This window comes from Leptidea sinapis, chromosome 27, assembly GCF_905404315.1.
Source record: "Leptidea sinapis chromosome 27, ilLepSina1.1, whole genome shotgun sequence".
In the NCBI taxonomy this organism is placed as follows: Eukaryota; Metazoa; Arthropoda; class Insecta; order Lepidoptera; family Pieridae; genus Leptidea; species Leptidea sinapis.
In genome coordinates, this window is record NC_066291.1 from 5,374,362 (window position 1) to 5,393,017 (window position 18,656).

The following is an 18,656-nucleotide window of genomic DNA, read 5'->3' on the forward strand; positions in this document are numbered from 1 at the left end:
TTTGAATACAATGTATGTTTTACTTGTATAATGTATATTTATATTTGCTTTAATTCCCGCGGAGCCGGATTGACCTTCAACACTAACATAATTATAAATATAATTATGTTGTTTGTAAGAATAAAAAATAAATGTTACAATCCAATCCACGCATAATATGAGGTTTTAATATGAATAATTAACCTTTGGAATAGTAAGTTGGCGATGCTTTATTTAAACACAAACCTTTAACTAGCGGCAATGTGCGTACAAATTAAAATTACGTTTTGTTTAATTTATATTTTAACTGTAATCTCAATTATTGAACCTGTTAATTATCTTAAAGGAAACTACAGCGTCATGTCTGAGGCATTGGGATACGAATTAAATGAACACGAAGTAATCACAGAAGATGGATATGTTTTGAAACTGTTTCATCATCCAGGAACCGATAAGAGAAGAAAACCAGTTTTATTACTGCATGGAATCATTGATTCTGCCGAAACATTTCTGGTTCGAGGAAAAACATCATTGGTAGGAGCTCTTATTGGAGCTGGCTACAGCGTCTGGTCCGGCAACGTTAGAGGAAGCCGCTACGGGAGGAACCATGTAAGCTTAAATCCTGATAGGGATAAAATGTTTTGGGATTTCTCTTTTCATGAAATTGGTCACTATGACCTACCAGCTCTGATTGACTTCGTCGTTAACAAAACCGGACATCCACAAGTATGCGCTATTGGACACTCGCTAGGTAACTCGGTGTTTTATGTGTTAGGGTCCACGAGACCCGAGTATAATGACAAGATTTCAGTGCTAATAGCTCTATCGCCTGTATGTTTCATTCATCACGTGAAGCCACCTATATCTGCACTGGCACTATCAGGACCATGGTTATCTTATATATTTGAACTAATCGGAAATGAAGAAGTTTTTGGAGATCACACAAAGCTTAAGATGCTATTGAGAGCAATATTTGAAAGCGATATTGGCTACGATTTCTTTACTCGTGGTATGATCTCGCAGATTACTGGTTCAGATCCAGAAGAGCTCGAGCTGGATTTCTTTCCCACCGTTCTTGCTCATTATCCCACGGGCACTTCGAGAAAAAACTTGGTTCATTTGTATCAGGGGTATCTCTTAATGAACTTTTCCTACTTCGACTACGGGATAAATAATATGAAGGTGTATGAATCTGCGTTCCCTCCAAAGTACGATCTCAGCAAGGTGAAGATGAGAATAGTATTGTTTGCCGGAAAGAACGACCGTCTATCTACAATTCCAGATGTAAAATTATTGTATAAAATATTACCAAACGCTGAGTACTTTATTGTGCCGCATCAAAAGCTTAATCATGTTGATACGGTTTGGGGTAGAAATATGGCCAAATATTTGTTTCCACATATTATGAAGGTGCTGGATAAAATGTTGTAAATTTTTGGGAGTAGTTGAGTAACCGGTTGATATACTTTCAGTGAATTTAAATAAAAAGATACAATTAATCAAGACTTATGTACAATCTTTACCTTAGCTGCCTGAGTGTGTATATTTTACTTTACAAGTGATTTTTTCTTTCCTTAAAGATGGTGAAATTGGACATCTGTTACGCCGTAAATATAGTATCGGAATTTTGCAACTTTATTTGCAATTTTCTGCCCCATGAAATAGATTCAATATCTGTGATGGCTCATGAAGGGTACAACCTTACATTAAATTAGGTTCGAAAAGGTAAAACAAAAGGTCTAAAAGAAGGACTAAAGGGATGCCTATTAATTTAAAGTAAAAAGTAATGGATACATGCCTGCTCCCCTTACATACGGCTGCCAAACGTGGAAATACATGCATGACAAATGTGAGAAAAATACAAAAAAATCCCACACAATATCATACGAGCAAAGACTAAAGTCACAGATGCGCTTAATTTCCCACAAATGTTAAAATAGCGCTGGGCTGGCCATGTAGCCAGGATGAGCGATCACCGATGGACTTCAAGACTGACGTTGTGGCGGGTCCTTGCTGGTGTTACAAATAAAGGTAGACCGGTAACTCGCTGGGATAACGATATGATAAAAATAGCTGGTAAAAATTGGCAGACAGTTGCCAAAGATGGAAAAAAACAAATGGAAGGTCTGTGGGAGGCCTTCACATAAGAGGTGTTTTTGCATGCCTGCATGTTAAATTATAGGTACCTTTGTTAATCTTATATTATATTTTCAAGTAATATAACTAAGATTACTATACTACCTAAAATCTAAATGTAAATAATCTGAGAAAATATGTCAAATATATCTGTAACTTAAAACTTAATATAATGCGATAAATAAATGGCTTTTTATTTTACTTTATTTATAATTTATTCAGTTGAAAGAAGGAGGTCCACGATAGAACTTGCATTATTACAAGTTTTGAAGCCATTGAAATCTGCTCTCTGGCTGTGTTCCAAATTGGAAATGAGTGTTCTTTAACGTATCGCTGAATAAGACCCACTTCATGACAACGTTCCAAAAGATGATGATTGGAAATTCAGTAAGGCCAGTATATCACGAGAATTGCGAAGGCACTGGCTAACGAAAACCTGGAGTTAATGACTTTCTACGTCTTGTAAAACGAGTTCAAATAGCAATGCGGACTTTACGTTGGATCGGAATATTTTGAGCATCACTTCCCGTGTCTGTTTTCGTGGTTATAAGTGCAAAGGTTGCTCGTGGTTTGGCGATCCATGAAGTGATGTCCTCTTAAGTCCCTTGAGATTCTCCAGATAAACTATTTTCTAAATTTTTGTGATATTGTTTTCAATTTATTTATATTTATCTAATTTTATAAAATTACTTTTTTTTTCTTAAATTTATTATTTAATAATTTATTATGCTGTTTTTTTAAAATTTTTCGCTATTAATTTTTACATTGAAAACGATAGAAAATAAAAATAAATGATACAAAACAATGCAATTCACAGAGAGAGACACAAAGAGGAATTTGCATGGAGGGGACATAACGCTATTGTTTTCACTATTTATACTCACAATAAATGTTATATTACCTATTATCAAATATCAAATTCATCAGGCATCTTTCCAAGGTATCACAATTGGCAAATGAACACATACATTAAACCTTTATCCTTAGATCATTTATACGTCTAGATAGACAGTGACAGCTGTTGAGGTTGACAGCTAACCTCTATTTTGAGCAATGCACGCAACTAACACAAAATGATTGCGATTGTGAGACGTAGCTTGCCACGCACGCTAAAGTAATTAATCTGGCCTGTTTTCTTCGGTTGTCTAGCAGCAACAAGCTCTATCTAGACGTATAAATTATTAATGCGTTTATTCTATATTTATGGCAATAAAGGACAAGATGAGCAGAACGTTCAGCTGAGAGTAATTTATACCCCCTGCCCATTTCAGTGCAGTGCCGCTCGAATTCTTGAAAAACCCTAAACTTCTCAGCGGTACTACAATTGCACTCGTCACCTTGAGACATAAGATGTTGTGTCTCATTTGCCCAGTAATTTCACTAACTACAGCGCCCTTCAGACCGAAACACAATAATGCTTTACATTAAATGAAACCCACACCCAAATGATGCCAAGGTGAAATTATCTCGATGCAGAAAAAAAAAACGTCGTTGTTTTCCAATTTTCTATGTATTGTTGTAATGATAATAGACTTATTCTAATCGACGCTATCTGATAACAGACATGGCACCAGTTATACTCACACGGTCGCTACCAACACACATTCAACACGAATTTTATCGTCTTATACATTCTTGAGTCATTTCAGTGAATGGAAAGGTTTCCAAATAAGTGTAGTGTACTTCAGTGTTTTGGAATGTCATCAAATTGACGCGGTATGTTGCAAATATAAATATAAGTAGTCATGCTTGATAAATAATATTATATAATAGTTTAAAAAAACTAATAGACAATCTAAACAGCACAAAATTTTCTTCCGTATTCGAAATTTTCCTAATATTAGATAAATGGGTTAAAGATAATGGTTGAAATTTAAAATTAGCATCATTTCATGCCTTATCGACAATAGGTGAAAATTATATAAATTAACAATAATCTTATTTTGCAAGTTGAAAAATGGAATAATTTTGTCAAATTAATGTATTGTCATAGGTCTTCGATTAATCCACGAAGTTTCAACGAAATCTGGCCGTTTAAAGTGGGTGAAAATCGCGCCCAAATGAGTCAGTTACAAACAAATATACATAAATGTGAAGCTAATAAAAAGCTTGTAAAAACCATAATTAGGATTAATTTGCAACGTTCCAATATCTGAGATTTTTTTTTATGATAGTAAGGGACGAGACGAGCAGGACGTTCAGCTGATGGTAATTGATACGCCATGCCCATTACAATGCAGTGCTGCTCTTGATTCTCAAAAAACCCTAAATTATGAGCGGCACTAAAATTGCGCTCGTCACCTTGAGACATCAGATGTTAAGCCTCATTTGCCCAGTAATTTCACTAGGTACGGCGCCCTTCAGACCGAAACACAGTAATACTTACACATTAATGCTTCACGGCAGAAATAGGCGCCGTTGTGGTACCCTGGTAATAAAATTCAAATTTCTAATCATTCATAGAATTACGGCCGTTCCCAATATTCAGTCTATCTCTTACTTGAGATAAAAATCATAACTGTCATTTACTTTTCTGTCCCTATAAACTTATCGATGGTAACTCACCTTATCCGTACACGCTGTCTGTCAATAGGAGGACGTATAGCTTACCAGCGATAGAAGTTTGTATGGAAATTGCAATTCACGCGTTCCAATATAAGGCGATAAGAATGACTCATCGGGTATATTGGGACAACTTCAGATTATTGATAGCTTATTACTGACAGTAGAACGTAGTAATTTATCTCTATCTGTAGGTAGTATATTGGGAACGGCCATAAGTGCATACCTACAGACGACCTGATAGCCTTATAATATATATTGACCAATTCTGATTTTTCATTGTTTGCGTTAGATAGTGGTTTAGGATTCAAAATATTAAGGCAGGGTTGCACCATATCAGCTGTCATAGTTAATGTTTTACGGCCGTTTTCAATAACGTATCTTTAGTTTCGGATACATTGCTATCACCGTTTAATGACTAGATCTTATCTATCCATAGTTATGTCCAATAAAGTTATATTTTTAGTTATAGTCCAATGCCACGTTATTGAAATGTTAGTAAGCGTAAAAGGATATATTTGTCTACCTCTAGAATGTTAAACTAAGGATAGATAGGTTATTGAAAACGGCCGTTAGTCAAATTTAACGTCAACAGTGACGATGACGTTAATATACATGTGGAATGTGTTGTCCATCGTATTCCTTGGCATATTTAATGTTTAAGTTAAAAAGTGAAATATCAAATAAATATCGAATATTTATTTGAAACTTAATTGGACGGTAAAATTATGAAAGTCATCGTATAATTGTCAAATGGTGCAACTCATTTTTTGCATAACGAAAAGTGAACTGAGTCCCAAAAACCACGTTTGATACGTTTAGGATTATAGTTAGTAAGTTATGGAAGTCGAAACACGGTTGATTAAACTTGGCTTGATACAATAAAATTTCAATTTTTTCTAAGATAATAAGGGACGAGACGAGCAGAACGTATAGCTGATGGTAATTTATACGCCCAGCCCATAACAATGCAGTGCACAGGATTCTTGAAAAACCCAAAACTTATGTGCGGCACTACAAATGCGCTCGTCACCTTGAGACATAAGATGTTAAATCTCATTTGCCCAGTAATTTCACTAGCTACGGTGCCCTTCAGACCGGCTTCACGGCAGAAATAGGCACCGTCGTGGTACCCATAATGTAGCCGGCATCCTGTGCAAAGGAGCCTCCCTATATAAATATATATAAAGTAAATCTTCCCTAAGTTTTCTCTAAATCTTCATTTAAAGAGATATTTCTACGGAAAAAGCAGTTTCATTTGATAGTTATTTAACATCTTTCAATAAAATTTCGTCCACATGTTCCATAATAAATACTTCACGCGATTACGATTTTATTTTATTGTGAATTAAAACATGGCCGTGTAGTCGTGAGTCAACTACAATTAATAAATAATATAATCTACAGGCATACTTAATATAAAATACAAACTACTTCTCTTATTAACTGTTCATGCTTTCCTCTGCGATGTTTCTTCAATGCAAGCAACTACTATGTCAGAAAATTTATTTGCAACATTATTATACAACATAGATAATCTATTGGTCATTTCAAAAGTTAGAATTAACATTTCATGGATTTGACTGCGAGTATTATAGGCTTTCAACTTTTTGATAGGAATGATATTAATATGTTTTTATCTCATGAGCAAAGACGAAATTTTTACGGTTTCATTCATTCAAGACATCATACCATCATTCAAGACCATAAAGATGTAGTTTTCTGATTAAAATTTCATGATAAACACAGTCAAATGCTTTGGATAAATCACAGAACATATCAACGGTATCCTATGCAGTAGGTTACGAACAAGGGGTAAAGGTTCTTACGTCATGCGTGCACTGTGAATATTGAACGTTATTATTATTAATGAATAGAAACCTGGGTGCAGCCAATGGTGCAGCGAGAGATTTAAGCTCTCCCAAGAATCAGACTGCTTTATCCCCGAGGATCATACTCTACTTTTTGTGACTGCGATTTGTGTAACTGCGATTTAACAAGAGCACACAAGAAATAACGATTTAAAATAGTATTAATACGAAAATAAAAGAAACATTAGTCCAATTATCGATGCTTGATATATCATCTACTTATTTATTTGTTGAAATTCGTAACATTTTAGTGTTTCCAGCGATTTTTGAATATATGTTGTCCATTTTAAATCATTATTTTTTTTCGCTTATCAATTGACAGGTTACAATCAAAATTTTTATTATTTTAGTGTTCCAAGTACAACTTAATTCAGTACACGAGCTTGAACGACATTCAGTACATTATTATGTCACTGTTTTAGAGGCTTTGAGTGACCAACCTTTATTACCAGTCTCAGAATATTATGTCATCTTTGAGCAGGAGTCACGTAATTTTTTTTTAAGTTTTGAGAGAAGCTTCCTTTGCCATTTACCTTCGCTATACTCAGACTAATGCACCGCCCTTCTCCCATTCTTTCAATAGCGTCCACCAAAGTATACCGAAAGATCTCTATCGTTCGATCATAGCGTAATGTCGGTCGCTGATCAACTGGTAAACTGGTAATCTTTCAGTCACTCTGGATAACGTAAATAATTGCGACGAAAGATCGTCGTAAATAATTGCTGTAAGTACCATCAAACACTATAATATGGTAACATGGTCTAGTATTTCTTGTAAAAGAAATCTAAGTGTTACTATTCGGAATTACATTTTAAAATCTTTGACATACGAACAGCTACTAGTGGGAGGCTCCTTTGCACAGGGTGCCGGTTAAATTATGGGTACCACAACGGCGGCTATTTGTGCCGTGAAGCAGTAGTGTGTAAGCATTACTGTGTTTCGGTCTGAAGGGCACCGTAGCTAGTGAAATTACTGGGCAAATAAGACTTAACATCTTATGTATCAAGGTGACGAGCGCTGTTGTAGTGCCGCTCAGAATTATTGGGGTTTGTCAAGAATCCTTGGTGGCACTGCATTGTAATGGGCAGGGCGTATTAATTACCATCAGCTGAATGTCCTGTTCGTCTCGTCCGTTATTTTCATAAAAAAAGAGCTAAAATCTAAGAATTAGATTTATAATTGGTAATTGGCGAGTCATTTATAGTTAACTTAATCTTTTAGAGCCCTTAATTATTCTTGGCATTCTCAATTTTGTTTAAGAATTCGCCATATATTTGGTTAATTATCACAGAGATAACATAAATCTCAGAGTACTGCAGTGCATACACATACACACACATATATATACATCATGCGTAAGTACACACCGACCGACAAACACAGAATATCTCGCAGAGTAAAGATTCTTCCGATTATATTTTTATCTTATCAGGTAGCATGTTATCTTCATGTTGCCTGATACCTCGAAGTAACCTATTACTCGTTCATTATTTTAACTTTTGAGGCTATAATTCTTTTGGCACGTTGGGGAAAGATGTGTCACACTGAATTTAAACGATGCGCGCGCATACCGTCACGCAAATTCGACCACCTTACGTTAGTTGTTCAACTAGACTATTTGTATCATACTCCAGCATAAAATCAATTGAAATATCTGAAAGTTGTAAATAAAAAAATAAAAAAATTCTCATTGTATAAAATTAATTTTAATGATATTTGTTACATTATTGGACGTCTGATGGCGCTCCAGAATAGCACCACCCCATCTCCTCCCGTGGGCGTCGTAAGAGGCGACTAAAGGATACATAGAACGGAGGATAGGCAGCAGCATCTTTCCGACACGCACCAACATCTACTGCGATCGCCAACTTGCCTGCCAAGCGTGGTATTTATGGCAACCTCCCCAGAAAAAAAATGACAGACACTGTAAGGCCCTGGCTCCTAGTCCCCACATTAGCTACGGAGCAGGGGTAACTAAGAATCCCCGAGATTAGCAACGCTACAACCAACGTAGACCATTGGCCTTGGCAACATATAATGTCAATGTAACACTGCGGACCGACGAGAAGTTGGAGGAACTGGAGGAAGCTGCGATGGGATGTCGTGGGCTTATCTGAGGACCAAAGACAGGGCAAGGACTCGAAAATCCTCAACTTCGGACACCTGCTCCCGGAAGGGAGGGTGCCCAACTGTCCCAGGGTGGTGTTGGGTGCCTCGTGCACAAGTCTCTTGTCAGCAACGTAACGGAGGTGGGGAACGTGTCGAATAGGGTAGCATACCTAATACTCAGAGTTACTGAACGGTATTCGCTGACGGTCATTCAGGTTTACGCTCCATATATAAGGACATCTCAACAGCCAATTACTCTCACACACACAAATGCAAAACTGGGCAAACGTAGCGGAGTTGAGAGTGGGCAATTTGGTTATGGAACACGGAACGCCCGAGGTCGGATACTGGTTGACTACACGGTGATGGAGGATCTCTATATGATGAACTCCCTCTCTATGAAGCCAGAACAACGCAATTGGACTTGGATCAGCCCCGATAGTGCCACCAAAAAATGAGATTGACAAAAGACATAATATATTAATGATGTCTCTGTGATCAACTCAGTAAAAACTGGGAGTAATGATCTCATAGTAAGAGGCACATTGAATATCAATCCAAAACTGGACTTAGTGGCAGCTATTCAAACGGCAGTGTCTAAGTTTTTTAAGGCTAGCCGTTCAAAAAGAACCAGAAATCTAAGACTCGACCCTCAAATTGATGGATGTAAAATGCCAAATGCTCCTTCAGTCCCCGGAAAATGCATACGAGTGTAGGCAGCTAAATGGACAAATCTCCAAGTCATTGACTTGGAGATTCGTTAGTCGATCGCGATATATGCCACCATAAAACAGGTTGTATAAAAGCGGCCATAGAGCGTAACTAAGGCTTCAAAGTATTTGCACGAGATTTGTCTATTGGGCAGAGCTAACTGACGAAGCGGAAGACCGGTGACGGCAGGGTTGTTTCGATCCCAATCTTTTGAGGGAGGTCGAGAAGTTATATGCGATTGCACGTGCACAAACAAGGCTGAAGACCCAAGAGTCAAATTAGCCCGACACTATACCGAAGATATCGTATATATATACACTATACCGTCCCAGACGTCAGCCTGTACGAGATTTGAATGGCCCTAAAACAGCTTAAAAACAATATGGCGATGGAATTACAGCCGAGCCTCTGAGAGCTGGCGGTACTCCTGTGCTTAAGATCTTCCAGAAGCTATCCAATTCAAAAGTGTAGCGGTGCTGTTATTCAAAAAAGGGCGATAAAATGCTTTTGAAGAACTTTAGACCCATATCACTTCCGAGCTATATACATGGGGCACACCAAAAGTTTTGCACTTCTAGCTAATCGGAACTATTTGAATATAGAAAGTTATATTTTTTGAAACGTCGCATCCTTCTTAGTGACAAAAAAAACAGTTGGCGGGAAATCATTTGTCGATTGTTTTTATCACACATCAAAGTTCTACGTACGCAAAGAAAATGGAATTAAGTCGAAAAGATTTTAGAGCGATGATTTTTTTATGATTTTAAAAAAGAGAGAGAGAATCACTCTCCGCAAGCCTGTGCCGATCGTCATCAAAATGCTTTTGGGAGAGAAGCACCTTCCTTGAGTACTGTGAGGCGATGGTGTGCTGAATTTGAGAGAGGTCGGGTTTCTTTACATGACGAATTTCGTGAAGGGCTGCCGACTGCCGTCAACGAAAATAATGTGGCTACTGTTAAGCGGCTAATTGAAGAAAACCCGCGGTTTACCTATGAGACAATTCGAGGACTAATTAGGATAGATATGAGCCAAATTCAGAAAATTTTACACGAAGAATTGAAAGTTCGGAAATTTTGTTGCCGTTGGAGATCCCTCATGAACTGACAGCGGAGCAGAAGTAAAGCGGACTCGCGTGGAATGGTGCTCACAGATTCTAATGACAACGGACCGCTTATGACATTGTCACAGGAGACGAAAAGTGGATTTATTGATTTGAACCCGAAAAAAACAGCATCAAAAACAGCATAACAGCATGATAGCATTTATTTTTTAGCTACGGGCCCCATCTGCACAATTCCACTTGAATATCAAAAGAGAGTTAAAGCCGAGTGGTATTCTACTATTTATTTAGCCAGGGTGTTAAAAAAAGTTCGCGGAAGACGACCAAAAAGCCGCGTTCTCTTACATCATGACAACGCTTCTTCACACACGGCCAACAAAACTAAGACATTCTTAGCTTCCGAAAAAGTACAATTTGTCACCCATCCTGCACATAGCCCCAACCTAGCACCGTGTGATTTCTGTATTTTCCCCAAAATTAAAGATTTGATAAGAGGTTTCACTTTTACCAATTCCGAAGAGGCAGTGATAGCGTTCAATCAGCACGTAGAAAACATGCCTTAAGATCTGTGGTCCTCCGGTTTTAAAAAATGGTTCGATCGCATGAAAAAACATTAAAAATGTAAAGGAAGATTATTTTGAAAAGCAATAAACATAATATTTTGGTTATAAGATACTAGCTGACCCGGCAAACGTTGTTTTGCCATATAAAGTATAATTCACGCGATAGTTTTATTCGATTTTACACCTTGTGTTACAAAATAGCAATTTTATTACGGATCCCTAATTTAAAAAAAAAAAAAAAAACATAGCCTATAGCCTTCCTCGATAAATGGACTACCCAACACTGAAAGAATCATTCAAATCGGACCAGTAGTACCAGAGATTAGCGCGTTCAAACAAACAAACAAACACTGCAGCTTTATAATATTAGTATAGATTTATTTTTAAGTTACGCAAAACTTTTAATGTGACCTACGTATATAGGCTGTTTTCTAGCGTTATCACGATTCCTTTAATATTAATAAAATACTATTATTGATATGTGCTACCTATTGATTGAAGCGGTGCCAAGCCAAATGTAAAAGCAGGTACCTACACCCGCCACGCGTTACTTTGAGCAGGATAGCTTCGTCTAGAACCAAACAAACTAAGCGGCCAAGCAACGATTTATACTTTTGAGATTTGGAGTCGGTTTTTTTAAACGGAGTATCTTTATTTTGGGTTATTTGTTCTTTATTTTTTTTTCTATTTCAATGCCTCGTAAATGTAAATCCAATCTATAACTTATCAAGGGCCCAAGCTTCAAAATTGTTTAATAAAGCTTAAACTGAGTAGACTTTTAGAATCTGAAAATTTTATGAGATATATTTTATTTTCATTTCATCTCAGGATATCAAAGTGAACCAAGTTGCCACTAAACGTAAAATATAAAAAACATATCCTGTTTATAAGTATGATATACTTAGGTATAATATAGATGGACTATCAGGACATAAACTCCATCTTTTAAATGACGTAAAAGGTTAACTTCAAGATAAGATTGAACTCGGTATGTCAGCAGATAGTGTTTCGAAACAGAATATCTACCAATAGATTGTGCTCAATATTTTCACTATCTATGCTATCAATTTTGAAGATACATGAAAAATCTGGTATTCTTTTATTCACCTTTATCACATCAATCGGGTAAAAATATTTGATTTTATATAAAAAATATATTCTTATAGATGAAGGATTGGTCTCCGTTGCGCTACTACGCCTAAGTGGGCGTACTCGAGCCAGTCTCGATCAAATGTGACGTTGACGTGCCACATGTTCTGTTAAATTTTGCTAATAATTAAAAATGCTAGGTCGCGTAGTAAAACTATGTAAAAATAATACTACATGAAATAAGAAAGACACTAGGATCTCATATATTCAGTAAATATTTAATTTCAATGTAAAATAACACGAAGCGTATGTTACAAAATTTAGAAGATGCCACGCACACAAGCATCTAATAGTTGCCGTAATAAAAAAGCTAGTGCAGTGTGTAGTAACAGCGAAGCGGAGACCAATTCTTTATCTAAGCAATACACTTTATTTATAGTAAATTTAATTCCAATAATAATTTATTTAAATTGGTTCTCATAAGTCACAAAATATGTCAAATTTACTGACAACAGTCATATGCAGCGCTCATTATTAAATAACTAAAGGCATAAAAGGAATAAAAGGCGTTTATTTTCTCAAAATTGATTCCTTTAGAATTTTTTTTGATGTCATTTCTAATATACTAGACACTACTGCCGCTTCGGAAACAAATGGATCTACTTTACAGTTGATAACCTGCTCAACCCCATTATTTGCATATTAGGAAATTTTGAATTTTTAGAAAAACTTGAGATGTCACTCTTGTAAATCTAAACAATTTGTTATGTATTTAAAGTGATAACCCTAACTTCTAGGACTAATACACAAATAAAATTTGAAAAACAAAATTTTATGAACGATGCGAGGCCTCGAACCCACGACCTCCTGCGTTCCGTGCCAACTGAGCTAACCGTTCGAGTGACGTATCGTCACAAAATCTTGTATGCAGGTCGCAATCAGGTTATCAACTGTAAAGTAGATCCTGTAGATGAAGCCACAACCTGAGAGTTGAACAAAGAATGTATACGCCACTGTTCAGCCATTATCTATAAATAAATTTAAATGTTTTATTACAAAATGGCTCTGTCGTAAATCCTACTACTCCACAGCTGAATATCTAAGTGATCCAACAGCCTGGGACTACATTATGATTATTTTATAGTAATGTCACTACAAAATTGTATATTTTTTTCGGATCCATTTGTTCCGGATTCTAAGAATTACGATAAAAAATACTTTTTTTCACCAAAAACATACCAGCGTTTTGTTTAATATGTTTCATTCTAGCAATGTCAAACAGAACTATTTATCTTTTTTTATGGAATAGGAGGACAAACGAGCGTATGCTGATCGTTACGCGTTAAGTGTTCAACTTAACACCAGGTGACGATCGTTTGTCCTCCTATTCTTTAATTAAAATAATAAATTCTTTAATTTAATAATTTAAACTTTTTCTTTTTTTGGAAAATGAGGACATCAAAAAGATTCCCCCACGAGACAGGCAACGCCTAGTGTGGGAGTCAATATAAAATGTTACTTGTAAATTTAAAGTGCGAAATAAATGATTTTTTTTTGTATTTCTAAAGGAAACTAAATGCCATTTATGCCTTAACATATCTATATAATAATTCCGCAATAGAGGTGCTATTATGAATCACAATAATATGATGTACTTCACCTTATCTATTTAGATTTAACGAATAAACAATTTATGATAGCGTTATTGTTCTGTGAATAAAGTTTTACAGTTCCATCATAAATTCCTGAAATAAAATTATAAAATAAATTTCGTTTAATTCAAAGATTATATACATTTTAGTGGTTCAGACTTCCCAGTAAGTTAGTTGTCTTAGGACACTAATTGTATCTGGCAACTTCCTTAGCGGATACTTAATACTTGATAAACAATATAGAAATAATTTGTTATGTTTTGAAAGTGATAACCCTCAATTTAAATACCAAATTGTTAAGATTATTTACAAGAGCAAGTTCAAGTCAATTTCCTAATATGCAAATATTGGGGTTGAGCAGGTTATCAACTGTAAAGTAGATCCTGTAGCTGAAGCCACAACCGGAGAGTTGAACAAAGCATACAATATTTTATGACGATACGTCACTCGAACGGTTCGCGCAGTTGGCATGCACTCGCACGGAACGCGAGAGGTTGTGGGTTCTAGCATCGTTCATAAAATTTTGTTTTCAAATTTTATTTGAATTTAGAAATAAAGAAAAATGATTTAAAACCAAATTTTACAATTATCGCACAATTTAAACAAACCTGAAAACTGAGTGTGTGTGTGTGTGTGTATGTGAGTGAGTGTATATTCTATATACAAGTCTCGTGCTATATCCATGATTTAATTACAATGGTCAATGTTAATTTGAGATCATTACTCATGAAAACTGATCGAGTAATATTTATATAGCCAATGTTCTATATAAAATAAAATGAACAATCAAAAATATCAATTGTGTTTGTTACTGACTGAATGTGGATGTGATATCTGTCCGTGTCCGTGTTACGAAGTTATAGCGGGATAGACAGACTGTTCGATAATGTAGAATTGTAGTTTATGTAATTAAATTACTAATGCATGAAGAACTAGACTTCCAATCGCCTATTAAAAGGTGGCCGAAAAATGTCCGAGCGGCGTTGTATATACGTATACATTTACTTATGTAGATAACATTAAAACATTCATTCAAATAAACACCTTATTTCGTGGCAGTAATATTCAAAGTATATTGTATACGATCATTAAAGTCAAACTTTATTCAATTGGGCTTTAACTAAGCGCTTTTGAATCGACACTATAAATACTTCTTTTAAATTACTGATTCTATCTTATGTTCGGAAAAAGTAGAGCTCGTGAGAAGAACATACAAGAAACTCAACGGCCACTTTTTCATTAGAAGTAGTAACACTACCTTAGTCACGCGCGAGACGGACGCAGAAAAGAGGCAAAAACATAATATGGTTTAAGCAATTGAAAAGTAATTATTTTGCAATGTTAGTTATACAATTTTGTTAATTTAAAGGGGCACTTACCTAAAATACTACACTGCATTCTTTTTAAGTTTGGATATGCTTTTATTTGGACAGTTTTTCACTGAACGCTTTGTCATTGCGTGGCGTTGTATTTAAAGCGCGGTCGAAACACAACTGATCGTAAACTCTGCCTAATAGACGCGTAGACGGAGATTTCCATCAGACAAATTATGAGTGTAGTTGTTTATTGTACGTCAATGAATTAAATGGAATTAAATTTCCTGCTATATGCAGATATTTGTGGAGGCTTCTTTGCCAGCTAGATTATGGTTACCACAGCGGCGCCTATTTCTGCCGTGAAGTAGTAATAGGTAAACATAATTGTGTTTCGGTCTGAAGGGCGCCGTAGCTAGTGAAATTACTGGGCAAATGAGACTTAACATCTTATGTCTCAATCTGACGTGCGCAATTGTAGCGCCGAATTTTTGGGTTTTTCAAGAATCCTACGTGGCGCTGCTCAGCGTCAAGCTCGTCTCTTTCCTTATTTTCATAAAAAAAATATGTCACGTCGTGTATTTCAGATATATTATTTTATAGGAGTGAGATGTAATACGCACAAGTGATATTAAATGCTACGTCATGTGCTACATATTTTCTATAAGTACTATTATTATAAAGAGGTAAAGTTCGTTAGCTTGTAAGGGATAATCTCTGGGTCTATTGAACCAATTTTGAAAATTCTGTTACCAATAGAAAACCACTTTAACTGTGAGTGTTAACCCGAAAACAAATACTTTTGAAAATAAACACTTTTGTGACGCCGAAACGTACCGGAACACGCATTTTGGCATGTTTTATATGAGATGGATTCACTGACCTCTACTATATAGCACTGGACTGGCGGTTGTCAAAGTACTTTTGTGCCTGTTTGATATTCGACATTTTTGCGCTATTGACCATGTAGCGAGAGTCTGCGGTACTTAAACTAGTGGCAAACTATTTACAATATAAAAAAAAATTGTGTACTTGTTTACGTTGATTCTTGCAGTATAAAGAACATGGAAAACGAACGAAATTAATTCAAAATGCAAAATACTTCAGAGTATTGTACGTTCCTTCGCAACCATTTGTATTATACGTCAAAATTAGTTCTCTAGTCTAGAGACGCTTGCGAGTGGTGCTTCAAATAGGCACAAAAAAATTGCTGTCAAACATATGGAACAGCCTGTCCAGTGGTATTTATACAGGTCAGTGGATGGATTCGACTGAAGTCCGCTTGTTGGCGAAAAGTCGATCGTTATCGTGAACTTTGATTGTTTATAATCATTATACTATATATATATATATATATATCTATATTATGCAATATTTAATAATATAATGTGACAAATAGTAGATCTATGTTATACTACTCATCATTATCAAGCAGTAGAATAGTTCCTGACAATCTGAACTGTCATTTTGAAAGAACGTAATAATTTTCTGTCTTTATATCGATTTGATTAATTCGTGCGTCAAAATACGATAAATATTTATTGGTACACAACAATAACATAAGTAATTAATATGATGCACGACGCAAACCGGTCGTTATATTGAATATTATAATAATTTAAATGGAGTAGTTTATTCTGCTTATTATGTATATATGAAAAGGTATGCGATGAATATATTGTTGATACGTATAGTTCCATATACTGCAAGCTGAATCTACTTGGGAAAATATAGAGTAATGAGTGTGAGTAACAATTAAACGATTTCCAAGTTGTAGAAGACAACTTTCCATTGTTAGCTTCTCTTCTAGATAAGTGTATCATAATTGGTAAAGAAGCATCTAGACAGAACTGACACAACGACATTTGGACGTAATTCCAGAAAAACGTTCCAAACCACAATCATGTCGAAATTGAGTTAAGAAAACATAACTGGTCACGTGATTCATATTAACAGACTGACAAAAAATGGCAGCCCTACTGTCACTCTTTAAATGATATCATGACTTAGTATACCCGACCCACATGTATGGAATACACTAATATTTATTAAACTTTAAACACGAATTCCTTAAAATGTTTAACGTTTTTCAGGAACTACATCCAGTTTCCAAACTGAAAATGGTTACAGATAGCAGAGATATATTGTATCAAAACTTGTCAGAAAGAACTTTTTATTAATAATATATTAACAACGACCCTCAAACCGGAGTCAGCACTCAGTCTACTTGGTCTTCGCCACTAAGATCTGTGTACAAAGTATTCACTTCAGTTTATATGGAACTATTTTTGAAGGCAAGTTAATAAGTTATAGGCCGACCGTTTATCTGAGTCCTCGCCTGCGGGGTACAGGGGCGCGGGGGTATGACGACTAAGGGGACTGAGACAGGTGCGGGAGGCGGGGGCGCTTAGTGAGATATACACGAGATGAATGAAATGAAACACGAAATGAACGCCCGCACCAGTCTCAGTCCCCTTTGTCGTCATACCCCCGCGCCCCTGTATCTCGCAGGCGAGGACTCAGATTAACGGTCGGCCTATAGTTCTGTGGATTAGAAATTAATAATATCCTTTCAATAAATTCATTTCAAAAGTCGTTACTAAAAATACTAGAAAACATATACCAAATAAGAAAATTGGATATTTAAATACATTTTTCAAAGAGAAATAATTGTTCACATTTTTTAATAATTTTTTTCCAAAAAGTAGGAGAATTTGAAAACATAATTAATGCCAAATTGGCTTTGAAGGAGCTGGATGTCATAAACAGAGCACGGCAATACTTCAAACATGCACTCTACAAAGCGCATGTCGCGGCATTAATGGAGTATTGCTGTCATCTCTGGTCTGCGCTCCGGTATCAGCTCAAATTATTTGAGCACGTGCTTCGTGAGCTGCTTGAATTGTCAGGATTACGACATGATCACTTGGCGTTGCGTAGAGACTTCGCTTAATTGTGTGTCTTCTACCGCATTTATAGTGTTGCGAAGAGCTGTTTGACCTGATTCCTGCCACTGAATCCCACCTTCGCACGACACGTCACAAATTAGAATACAAGTATCATCCCCACCATCTGGATGTGTGGTGGTTCTCCACAGTGCGGTTTTCAAGGTACTTTCTTCCATGTAAAACAAAGCTGTGGAATGAGCTTCTTTGTGCGGTGTTTCCGCGATGACACGACATGGGTACCTTCATAAAAGCGCGTCCTTCAAGGCCGGAAACGCTCATGTAATTCCACTGGGGTTGCGAGAGAATGCGGGCGGTGGTGGGAAATGTCACTTAACACCGGGTGAGTGTGACCCTCCAGGTACGCTCGTTTGTCCTCCTCTTCCATAAAAAAAGAAACAAAACGATATAGTTATTTTTTTTGATAAACAAAGTAATTTATTTATAAGATCAAGACAGGAAAAATTCCGTGATGAAATACGTTTGTTTTCATTTATTCTATCGATCCTGCCAATCTTAGGGAATTACAGTGCTGCCTGTTTTCAGTAAAATTGTAAAATACTATTAGTACAGCAGCTACAAATGCATATGAGGTATTATATTTTGTAAATTATTAATTATTAATTAGTCATTTTGGATTCAAGCTCCTAGGTCTTATCAATTAA

The 18,656-nt window shown here is 36.1% G+C and overlaps 2 protein-coding genes across 3 annotated transcripts in view; both read left to right on the forward strand.

Annotated features, from left to right (window-relative positions):
• The first annotated feature begins 339 nt into the window (after positions 1-339).
• Positions 340-2,259, forward strand: LOC126972912 (lipase 1-like). The gene has a single exon (XM_050820015.1). It carries the CDS (start codon positions 340-342, stop codon positions 1,408-1,410), a length of 1,071 nt encoding a protein of 356 aa, XP_050675972.1. The 3' UTR covers positions 1,411-2,259.
• Positions 2,260-3,694: 1,435 nt separating this feature from the next.
• The window catches only part of LOC126972754 (cationic amino acid transporter 3-like), a 30,002-nt gene continuing 15,040 nt past the window's right edge, over positions 3,695-18,656 (forward strand). The window contains exons 1-2 of one of the 2 annotated variants that reach the window (XM_050819774.1): positions 3,706-3,831; positions 17,140-17,340. The gene's annotated coding sequence lies outside the window, so the exon portion shown is untranslated. Of the gene's footprint in view, positions 3,832-17,139; positions 17,341-18,656 lie in introns of both variants that reach the window. The other variant, XM_050819775.1, reaches the window with a different exon arrangement.